This window comes from Eschrichtius robustus, chromosome 6, assembly GCF_028021215.1.
Source record: "Eschrichtius robustus isolate mEscRob2 chromosome 6, mEscRob2.pri, whole genome shotgun sequence".
In the NCBI taxonomy this organism is placed as follows: Eukaryota; Metazoa; Chordata; class Mammalia; order Artiodactyla; family Eschrichtiidae; genus Eschrichtius; species Eschrichtius robustus.
Genome location: NC_090829.1, coordinates 77,226,932 through 77,239,080, shown reverse-complemented (window position 1 = coordinate 77,239,080; position 12,149 = coordinate 77,226,932). Strand labels below are relative to the sequence as shown.

At 37.6% G+C, this 12,149-nt stretch overlaps 2 protein-coding genes across 3 annotated transcripts in view; both read right to left on the bottom strand.

Moving 5' to 3' along the window:
* Positions 1-12,149, bottom strand: part of CCDC14 (coiled-coil domain containing 14) — a 46,170-nt gene that overhangs the window by 30,871 nt on the left and 3,150 nt on the right. Inside the window, exons 2-5 of one of the 2 annotated variants that reach the window (XM_068546613.1) lie at positions 8,227-8,282; positions 7,831-7,903; positions 7,511-7,580; positions 7,296-7,421 (exon numbers count right to left, since the gene is read on the bottom strand). In XM_068546613.1, coding sequence (XP_068402714.1) covers positions 7,296-7,421; positions 7,511-7,580; positions 7,831-7,903; positions 8,227-8,282 — 325 coding nt within the window. The remainder of the gene's footprint in view (positions 1-7,295; positions 7,422-7,510; positions 7,581-7,830; positions 7,904-8,226; positions 8,283-12,149) is intronic. The other variant, XM_068546614.1, reaches the window with a different exon arrangement.
* MYLK (myosin light chain kinase) overlaps positions 1-12,149 on the bottom strand; it is a 342,321-nt gene that overhangs the window by 327,055 nt on the left and 3,117 nt on the right. The window lies entirely within an intron of this gene.

Here is a 12,149-nt window from a genome sequence, read left to right as displayed (position 1 = left end):
TTTCTCACTTTCCCAAAACATTACTCATGATGAACCATTCTTTCCAATTCAATTCTACCTACTCACCAAAGCTCATCTGAAGGCTCCTCTCTCCCACGAAGCCTTCTCCAGTCATTCTAGTCTAGTGACTGCTCTTCACCATCCCAGAGCACATATTGTCTATACAAATCATATATCACTTGCATATTGTATTATATTGCTTATCTTTCATTCTCTTGTCTACCTGACTAAACTATAAGCTTCTTTAGGCAGGACTGTATCTTATACTTCATTACTTTCTCCCACAGAGTCTTGTATTAATCTATGTACAAAGCAGTACAAAGTAGAAACCTGGTATTAATAAACTAATACATGAAAAACAACAGTTTTCTACATAGCACTACTCTATAGATCACTATCAAAATCTATTTCTTTGTCTAATAAGATCCCCTTCCCAAATGTTTTTTTAAAGACTATTAATAGAAATGAGAGTGTTCTTGGTAGATCATAGGTTATCAGAGTACAAAGTAAGTTTAGAAAAATATACAGCTTTTGGCAAAAGCTTACCAAAGCTAAATATATATTCTATGACATAGCAATTACACTTCTGGGTATATACCTAACAGAAATGAGTGTTTATGTCTACTAAAACAGAGGTCCCCACCCTTTTTGGCACCAGGGACCGGTTTCGTGGAAGACAATTTTTCCACGGACCAGGGGGCGGGGGGGGGATGGTTCAGGCTGTAATGCAAGCAATGGGGAGCCATGGGGAGCGGCAGATGAAGCTTCGCTGGCTCGCCTGTGGCTCACCTTCTGCTGTGCAGCCCGGTTCCTAACAGGCTGCGGGCGGGGGAGTTGGGGACCCCTGTACTAAAAGATGTGTATGAGACTGTTCACAACAGCTTTATTTGCAGTAGCCAAAAACTGAAAACACCCAAATAGCCATGAATAGTAGAAATGGACGAATTGTGGTATAGTCATCTGAAACTATACAGCAATGGAAAAGAACAAATTACTGATATACTCAAACTACCTATATGAAATTAACAGATATGATGTTGTGTGAGAGTCAGACACAAGACTACATAGTGTACAACCTTATTTACATGAAGTTCAAAGATAATAGAACTATCCAATGGAGACAGAAGTCAGAAAAGTGGTTACTCAAGGATGAGGAGATAGGTGGTAGTGAGAATACTGAGGGGTAGGAGCCTGGTAGGGTACTGAAAATGTTCTATATTTTCATCTGGGTGGTGACTATATGGGTGTACCCCACATGAAAAATTTATTGAGATTTATGCACTTGCTTTATGAAAGTTACTCCTTAATTATTTAAAAAGTGAAAACAGTTAAATTTTTTAAAATGGTATGGAATTCCCCAAATACATATACAATTTATTGAAAATAAAAACATTGCTAAAAGTATACAACTTCCAAGTAAAAGCAAAAAGTTAAAGGCAGATGAAATATTATAACCAATAAAGAGAGAAAAATACTACTAAATTAGTATTTGACTATGAAAATGGTTGGAGATATTGGATGCTTCCATTTTGACTTGGGCTATACTCTTCCTTTTGAGATAATCTATTGCTGTGAACATATTTCCTTGGCCTGAATATGAGCTCTAACAGTTACTAGCTGAATAACTTCTGGCAAATTATTCAACCTCTCTTGGCCTCCTCTTCCTCATCAGAAAAATGATGATAAGAGCATCACCTATTTCATAAGATTGTTGTGAAAAGTAAATAAATAGCACATGTAAAGTATCAATGTCTAGCACATAGTGAGAACTCAATAAATGTTATATCTATTACCAAATGGCTACAAAGTCTTAATACAGACAAATAAATATTTCACATTCACAAATCTTCCCAACTGCTAACAATAAAATACTCTAACTATGTCCCCTCTGAGGTGACATGCAGTAACAATTATTCTTCACTCTCTGAATATATGAGCTACAACAAATTGGTTAATAAACATTTCTGTAAAAAAAAAAATTATTTCTTAGTGGAAATACAATTTTATAATAAATCACATGGAAAAGTATCCTCCTAAAATAGTTTAACTTTGAAATCTAAAATGATGAAGGGTGCGATCACAGGCAGCCCACGGCCATCCAGCACATTGCTCTTCCTTTCCTCCTGATTCCTAGGTCTCTCTTCTGCTCCTGGCCTTTCCTCCTGATTCCTAGGTCTCTCTTCTCCTTGGTTTCTTTTGGTCCCATAAGATAAGAATTGTCTGGTTTGAGGAATTCTCAGATTTTACACTCATAGTTCCCAAGCATTGGCACTCATTCACTTTTCAAGGGATGGTTTTCACAATCTCTGATAAAGCTGAGCTACAATATTAGGCCTTTGCCAGCAGATGGCATCATCCAACATAAATTAATAAACCTCAAACACTTCTTAAAATTCAAAGCTTTAGAATTAACATGACTTACTTTGCTCCTTTATTAACTCACTCTATGTGAAACTCTACTGAGAATGTTGTATATCTGTATTTAAGAGACAAAATCTTAAAGCAAATTATCTAAGACAAGTTAAAAACCATAAATGGATACACAATTTTAAAATTAAAAAAAAACAAAACACCACCACCAACAAAATAAGCCTGTTACTACACAAATACAAATGAAGTATATTTTCTTGCTCTTGTTCACTATAACAAAGCACCCTACGTAAACATTTTACCAAACAGCTTAGGACAGCAATGCCTAATTGGTGTCAGTTGATAACTATTTATTCAGTCAACTTTTTCTGTCCTTGAACTTTAGCTGCTGTACAGCACTGCTGCTTGGATGTACAAGCACTGTGTGACAGGTAAGATAATTCCTGCCACCAAAATACAGAACAGACATCTACCGGGGATAAGAGCTGCTGGATGCCTATTATAATGTGAAATACGTAAAAGAACACCTGGCCTTGATACGGGCAATCAAAGCTCAAAATATTCTGCCTGCAGCAGTTTATTTCCCCAAGGTGAGGGCAGAAATATATACATGATGCTGAAAGTAGGGTCACGTGCCCACAGCATTCAACACAGTTATCAAAATGTAAAAAGTTGCTTATTAAAAACATGTCTTTTTTCTTTGAGTGTCAGGAGCACTCTCAAGTAAGCTCTCAACGCATTTCTGGAACTGCCTTTCTGCCTCCTTCCTCCCAGTATGCAACGGGGTGGGTGAGCGTGACTCCACAGACACTCTGTGATCAGGCAGGTACCAGACAGAAAGCAAATAAGGAGCCCAAGCCCCAGAAGACAGTTAACACGAAATAGTAAGATAATGTATGCCAAAGTTAAAATGATACATAGATACCAGTTAACATGCTATAATAGATTCCTAAAGTTCTAGTTATGATTATCTCACTTATGGAGAGATGGAAAAGAAAGCAAGTGCTGAGTTTGGTTTTTGTGTATTTTGAGCACTGTGCCAACAGAGCAAAAACCTTGTACTGGTTAACAGCTGCTAACCACAAAAAAGAAAAAAAAGATGATCCTTTCTAGACAGTGCTACAGTTTGGTAAACTAAAAAAGAGTAATTTAAGCAAAGGGAAAGAGGTTTCTGCTTCTGAAGAGTCAACCTTAGGAGTAAGTCAATGAGAACCACTTCTAATACTGCAACCCTAAAGGAGACTGTCCTATGGGATAGAGGTCCTTCCTTCTGAGGATGAAGGTGTAGGGGAAATGACAATAAGAATATTATATCCTGATCACAGGCCAGAACTGCTGATCTGACTCTAATCCAAAGAAGAATTTAACACCAGGGACCCAGAATGCTAGATCTCTCTCATTTGCTTCCCCAAACCCGTTTTCTACCCGTCTCCACCCTGCTCTGCTCTCTCTGGGATGCTAATCTGTATGGATTACATTGTTAAGAGCCATTCCTTCATAGGTCTCTTCTGCTCCTACATGTCTTGCTGGGTCTACCAAAAAAGTAAGGCCTTGACCCAAGCTCTTTACCTGGACCATTTCTCAGGGTTGTGTTTGTACTGAGCAACTTTGAGGGATAAGGTAATGTTTCCCCCTGAGACAAGTACAGGCTTGCTTGCTGCTTACTACAAAATCAGTGGATTCCCCAAGCTCAGCGGTCTTCAGCTGAAGCTTAAACCTACAGCATGTGCAGCATCCACCTGGGTCCATCCCATCATCCCAGTGGGAAATGGCAGCGAGGGAGAACCAACACAAATATGCTGATGTGCATGCGTAATAACGTCCTTTGTCTCTGACCCAGTCTCGTGTCTCCTGTCAACATGCATGACACAGTAAGGCTGAATTATTAGTTGTAAGAATGAAAATCAAATCCCAGACCAGATATACAACAGGGTTCCAGTTGGGTCCAATCCAATGGGAGTCTCAGCATTATCAAGCAAAGGAAGAAGCATGAATTCAAAGTATTTATTCCCAACTCCCTCTCTATGAGGCCACCTTGGGCTGGCTTTGTCACTGCTCTTCTCAAGGCAGCCTACTCTACCCAACAGTATCTCTTGAGTCCCAGTACCCTCTTCCTCACCTCACTCCTTAAGGCCTAAGGATAATAAAAGCTCTGTTCCTGCTGCTAGCACTGGGCTAGCACAATCCCTGTGGTTTCCGTATACTCTGTCACACCTTTGTAATGAGTTTCTTTGTAAATAAACCATCTTAGAATTATCTTAATTTGAGTGTAGCCATCTATTTTCTGTTGGAACTCTGGTAACAGTTAAGCTGGGATCCAACAAGTTGCTACCACGGCACCATTGCCAGCCATGTACATTCTGAATGAGAGTTCCCTGAGGAAGGGTGCCCTGGACAAAAAATAACCTGCCTTGAGAAAAAAGTAGGAGACTGGAGGAATAGGTAGATGGCGCTACCACTCCTTTCTTTGTCCACTGGGCCCCAAAAATAGGCTTCTACTTTAAGAGCTAGACCAGGGGTTAGCACACGTTTTCTTAAAAGGCTAGAGAATAAACATATTACGCTTAGCAGGGCCGACTGTCTCTGTCACAACTACTCAACTCTGCCACTGCAGCACAAAAGTAGCCATAGAAAATACATAAATGAGGGACTTCCCTGGTGGTCCATGGTAAAGAATCCGCCTTCCAATGCAGGTGATGCGGGTTCGATCCCTGGTCGGGGAACTAAGATCCCACATGCTGCCGGGCAACTGAACCTGCGCGCCACAACTGCTGAGCTTGAGCACCTCAAGGAGAGAGCCCACGTGCTGCAAACTACAGAGCCCGCGCGCCACAACTAGAGAGAGAAAACCCGCACACCACAACCAGAGAGAAGCCTGCGCACCACAATGAAGAACCCGCGGGTCGCAACAAAAGATCTCACGTGTCTCAATGAAGACCCAGTGTGCCGCAACTAAGACGCAATGCAGCCAAAAAATAATAATAATAATAAATAAATACTTTAAAAAAAAGAAGAAAATACACAAATGAATTAGTATGGCTGTGCTCTGATAAAACTTTATTTACAAAATAAATGACTAAACATTATTTATAAAGCAAAACTGGCTGTAGTATGCTGACCCTGGTTTAGACCAATATTGTCCAATTGAAATATAATGTAAACCATATATGCAATTTTAAATTTTCCAGCAGCAATATTAAAAAAATTAAAAATGGGTAAAATTAATTTTCATGTTTTATTCAAATCAATATAGCCAAAATATTAACATTTCAATATGTAATTAACATTAAACATTAAGATATTTTATTTTTTGCATTAAATATTCTAAGCATACTGTGTATTTTACTATAAAGTACATCTCAATCTGGATGGTAAATTTTCATCAGAAATCCTTGATCTGTATTAGATTTAATAAAATTTACAGTTGAAAAAAGTAGATTCATGTACCCAAGTTATTCCAAACATACTTAAAAGTTTTCTAATAACTGGATCAAGTACCAGTTTTCAAATTAAAATTAAATTTAATTAAAATTAAATAACATTTACAATTCAGCTCCTTGGTTGTACTAGCCATACTTGGAATGTTCAATGGCCACATTTGGCTACAGACTGCCATCTTGAGCAGAGCAGGTCAAGACAATACGAGGCTAAATGCGACTGGCCTCCAAGATAGGTTAGTAAGTTGTTTTCTCTGCCTTAGTTCTCTGACTCAGGACCACCTGCAACATCAACCTCTAGTCCTATGAATGTTCTGCCCTCATTTTCTCAGCCTCTTGCCTGGATCCTGATCTCTTAATACCCAGGGCTATTGCTGTAGATAATTTTCTAGACTTCACTCGTTGCCTAAGCTAAATCTAAGCGTGCACTGTTGTGTTAACATTTTTGGCCCACCTGAACTGTGGAACTAGCTGGTTCCATTCTTGACCATCTGAATTCCCATTGTGGACTTTTATTTTTTCTTTTTAAATAAATTTATTTATTTTATTTATTTATTTTTGGCTGTGTTGGGTCTTCGTTGCTGCATGCGGGCTTTCTCTAGTTGCGATGAGTGAGGGTTACTCTTAGTTGCGGTGCACGGGCTTCTCGTTGTGGTGGCTTCTCTTGTTTTGGAGCACGGGCTCTAGGCACACGGGCTTCAGTAGTTGTGGCTCGCAGGCTCTAAAGCACAGGCTCAGTAGTTGTGGCACACAGGCCTAGTTGCTCCATGGCATGTGGGATCTTCCTGGACCAGGGATTGAACCCTTAACCACTGCGCCACCATGGAAGCCCCATTGTGGACTTTTTCATCTCCATTTTGGGCTATCTTGCTCTATAGGCCTCTATGGAACAACATAATCAAAACTTGATTATTCTAAACTGCTTGCTGAATTATTACACTTAATTAAGTCAGCAAGATTAACTGTGAGGGTATAAAACATCCTTGGCCACAGTCACCATCAATCAGTGGCAGGCCTTCTTTCCTTACATATCTTATCCAACTTGGAATTTTACCTTCCTATTACCATGTCTTCTAACAGTGCAGCTCAAAAATTGAGCTATTGAACCTACTTAAAATATATATATATACATAAAGTATTTTTAAAACAATAAATATACACATGAAACCCAACCAATTTGTGAATATCTATGAAAACAAGGGGCAGGGAGAACAAAGATAACTCTATATACCTCCCAAATGTCAAAATGAGTTTGAACCTTTTCTCCTACAAACCTAGCCACTTTTTTTTCTACTTTTCTTCTTGGGAAAGTAACTACTCAGTGATTAGAAGCTGAATAGAGGAAAAAAAAAGCACAAGCACACACACACACACACACCTGAATAACCAATGTTATTAAAATGAATCCAACTCCATAATCCCAATAATTAATCAAAACCCCCGGAATTAAGTATTATATTTAAATAAATAAGAGAAAAAAATACTTACAAATTTCCTTCCAGACTACCGGAGGTACAGTACGTTTTTCATGTCCTTTCTTTTTAGATCCATATCGTTTGCTTTCTACAGGTCTGGGGTTATATCTATTTTCTGAATATGCTATTTCTGAACCTACTAATAATTAAAACAAAAATTCATTAGCATTAAGAGACCTACTTAATTGAGAAAAGGTGATCAGCAAAGAAGCATTTAAAAAATAAAACCTGAATCTTCATTTCTCAAAATGTCCCGCAGCAAAGAAGCACAACCATCAAGCCCTTGTACAGTTTCAGTCTGCAAGGAGAAAGTCATTTAGAAATTTGTACACAAAACTTTAATGCAGGAAAAAAAAATTCTGTAATTTAAAAATTTCCTTATTTAGAAGCAATTTATTATTGGTAGAAGACTTGTTTTAAAGCAAAAAGTCTTCATTCTTCATTAGAGCAATTAATACTTTACCTTTGAATTTTTATTCCCACTTCTTAGCTTTTACCTGAAAACTAATTAAAATAGCATATATTGTATCTATTCAGTTTAATCTTACCTGACTTTCTGAATCAGAATGAGTGGGATAGCCAGAATCTGCATTAAAACGGGATATCTTTCTCAAATGGGTCCTAGAAAACAAGTTTGTTAATATCTTTACATATGACACAAAAAGTTTTTTTCCCAAAATATATTATAAATAGACATTCTCTTTCCAGCGAAGGTTGGATAAGAAAGTTTGTCCAACCATGTAAAAGACGGATTTATGCAGGACTTTATGAAGATTGTAAAGACTAAAATGATCAACATGGGTAAGATATGAAAGGTTCCTCCCCAGACTCTTGTGAAGGTAGAGACCCATCTAGTTCTATGGGGTAGGAAAAATTTAGTCTAGCCCAAACACTTGAAAATCTCTTGAGATTTCCTGAAGTTGTAAACTTCTTTACGTACTTACCCTTTCTTTCCATTTGTTAATTTAGCAGGTCCAGTGTGTTTTTCTGAAGATAATACCTATGACATAATGCATTATATTGTAGTATATATACAAATATTTTTTCTATTACATTCTCAGTATGCTGTTTGGACAAAACCTGAAATGTTATTCATTGTTTCCGTTCCCTTTTTTACTGTGGTAAAACATACATAAAATAAAATGTACCATTTAGCCATTTTAAAGTATACAGTTCTGTGGCATTAAGTACATTCACATTGCTGAGCAACCATCACCACCATCCATCTCAACTTTTTCATCTTCCCAAACTGAAATTCTGTACCCATTAATCATTAATGTCTCATCCCCTCCTCCCCTAAGCTCCTGGCAACCACCCTTCTATTTTCTGTTGCTATTAATTGGCTATTCTGGGAAGTTCATATAAATGTAATCATACACTATTTGTCCTTTTGTGACTGGCTTATTTTGCTTAGCACAATATCTTCATGTTGTAACATGTACAAAATTTCCTTATTAAGGCTGAATAATACTCCATTTTATATATGTACCGTGCTATTAATTTTTAATAAAACCCACAATTACAATTGAACTCTTATAAATAAATTATTTGTTCTATATAGAATGTCAAGCAAGCAACACATACATTTGTGTCTTAAGTCTATTTAAGCTGAAAAAGAAGGTGAGATATTATTTTAATCAGAAGTATCTATTATAGTAAGTTTGGACTACACTCAACCACTGAACATGTTCTACATTCTCCAGTTCTTCAAAACATACAAGTTAATTCAAGATACAGGGCAGAGTCAATAACTCTGATTCTATTTATCCACGTTCTTTAGAATGCCTGACAAGACTAGCACATGAAAACTCTACCATTCCTCTTTATCTATATCTCATTCTCTCAATCTTTCTTTTTAAACTCATATGTTGTTTTTTAAATTTTTGATTTAAAAAATACCTTAGGTGGGCTTCCCTGGTGGCGCAGTGGTTGAGAATCTGCCTGCCAATGCAGGGGACACGGGTTCGAGCCCTGGTCTGGGAAGATCCCACATGCCGCGGAGCAACTAGGCCCGTGAGCCACAACTACTGAGCCTGCGCGTCTGGAGCCTGTGCTCCGCAACAAGAGAGGCCGCAACAGTGAGAGGCCCGCGCACCGCGATGAAGAGTGGCCCCCGCTCACTGCAACTAGAGAAAGCCCTCGCACAGAAACGAAGACCCAACACAGCCAAAAATAAATAAATAAATAAATTTATTAAAAAAAAAAAAAAAACCTTAGGTGGGCTACCTTTTGTGTAGAATAAAGAAAAAAATTTGCTTCTACATGCATCCAATACCTTGAGAGTTACAAAAGAAACAGTTAATTGTAGTTGCCTCCGGGGAGGGAAACAGAATCTGGGAGACAGAGCAAGAAGGGAAACTTTCCATGGTATACCTTTTTATATCTTAAAAACTTTATATCATATAAATATAATCTCTATTCAAAATATAACTTTTAAAAGACACAATTAAATTCCCTACTCAGTCCCTCATTTTAGCCTTCAGGTGTAGTCACTGTTGGCAGTTACACTTAGGATTTTTCTTGACATGTTTACATATTTCATCCCAAGACAGCTTTGAGCACTAACTATTAAACTTTCTGGAGTTATACAATATTCTATTATTTGCTTGAATATGTACACTCTCCTTCTAAGAATGCTACTGAGAATACATTTTTTTAAATTGGGTTGATAAAAAGTTTTACTTCTCCTTAAGATAACTTAGAATATGATGGAGTCATAAAGCCAGCAGTGAGAACCAACATTGGCGGAAGTAAGATCCCATGTAACATAACTCCACTGGCCCCTGCATGACCCCCTCAGGGTCTTTCCTTTCACAATATCTATGTCGGTGTCCTGGCCAGGACCACAATAAAAAGCCAAACCATTGTGCTGCTAGGTCTAAAAACAACTACCGCAATAATTATCTTTCAAAATTAAAATTAGTATACTATCTGAGCTAAATAATGGCATAATGGCATAATTATAAGATTATATACAGCATTTCTCCAAAAAGCACACACATTAAGTTATATTACAGAAAACCAGGTAAAGAAAATTAACCAAAATAAAGCACCCTGTAACAGTATCATACTGGCACATTTCCTTCAAATTTATTTTGTACTCTTTATTTTGAAATAATAGTACAAATAATTGTATACATGTCACCAAGATTCCCCAACTGTTGACATTTTACTACATCTGCCATGTTCTCTCTCAAAAAAAATGTATATAATTACTTTTTGTCTGAACCATTTCAGATTAAGTTACAGACACGATACCACTTTATATTTAAATATTTATTCCTGGGACTTCCCTGGTGGAGCAGTGGTTGGGAAGCCGCCTGCCAATGCAGGGGACACGGGTTCGATCCCTGGTCCGGGAGGATCCCACATGCCGGGGAGCAACTAAGCCCTTGTGCCACAACTACTGAAGCCCACGTGCCTAGAGCCCGTGCTCCACAACAAGAGAAGTCACCACAATGAGAAGCCCGCGTGCTGCAGTGAAGAGTAGCCCCTGCTCGCTGCAACTAGAGAAAGCCCGTGCGCAGCAACAAAGACCCAACGCAGCCAAACATAAATAAATAAAATAAATTTATAAAAAAATATTTATTCCTAAATATTTCCTAAGGACAAGGTCACTCTCTCATATAACCAAAGTATAACTATCAAAATCAGGGAATTAACACTGAAACCATACTATAATCTAATCTACAGATCTTATTCACATCTTGCCAATTATCCCAACACTGTACTTTATAGAAAAAAAATTCTGGCCCCCATCAAATCGAGGATCATATGTTGTATTTTAAGTTGTCCTCTTTAGCCTCCTTTAATCTGGAACAGATCCTCGGGTTGTCATTCATTGTCTTTTACAGCCTTGACATATTTAAAGAGTATGAGCAGTTACTTTGGTAGAATGTCCCTCTGGACATTTAGACTTGTCTGCTTTCCCATGATTAGTTTCAGGTTGTGCTTTTTTGGCAGGAATACCACAAAAGGGATGTTGTATCCTTCTCAATACAATACGAGCAGCATATGAGGTCAGTTTGTCCCATTACTGGTGATGTTAAGTTTGATTAAAGATGGTGCCTATCAGAGTTTTCACTACAAGGTTACTGTTTTTACCTTTGTAAATATTAAGCATTTTCTGGGGAGATACTTTGAAATTACACAGACATCCTATTAATCAAACTTTCATCCAGTAGCATCCATTGAGGATTCTTGCCTTAATCATTTGTCAAATGGTGATTTTTCTAACTTACATCATTCCTTCTACATTTATTAGTTGGCATTCAACCTTAGTGAAGTACTTCTTCATTTGTTAGTATGGACTTACTGATTCCTATTTTACTTAACGGGTTATGATGCATTATCATCATTATTTATACTAACGCTCAAATTGTCCCAGATTCTGTCAGTAGGAGTGTTTTCAAACCGGCTCCTGTATCTTTTTAACATGTCCCCATTATTTTTTGAGCTATTGCTTACAATAACCTGCTCCAGGTTTTTTTTTTTTCATTGTGGTAACATGAAATCTACCCTCTTACCAAACTTTTAAGTGCACAACATAGTATTGTTAACTATAGTATGATGATTATAGCAGATCTCTAGAACTTACTCATCGTGCATAATTAAAAGTTTATACTCATTGAATAGCAACCCTCCATTTCCTCCTCCCTCCAGCCCCTGGCAACTACCATGCTACTCTCTGCTTCTATGAGTTTGACTATTTTTAGATACCTTATATAAGTGGAATGATGCAATATTTGCCCTGTGACTGGCTTATTTCACTTAGCATAGTATCCTCAAGGTTCATTCATGTTGCATATAGCAGGATTTCCTTTCTTTTTTTAAGGCTGAATAACATGCCATTGTGTATCCACTAATC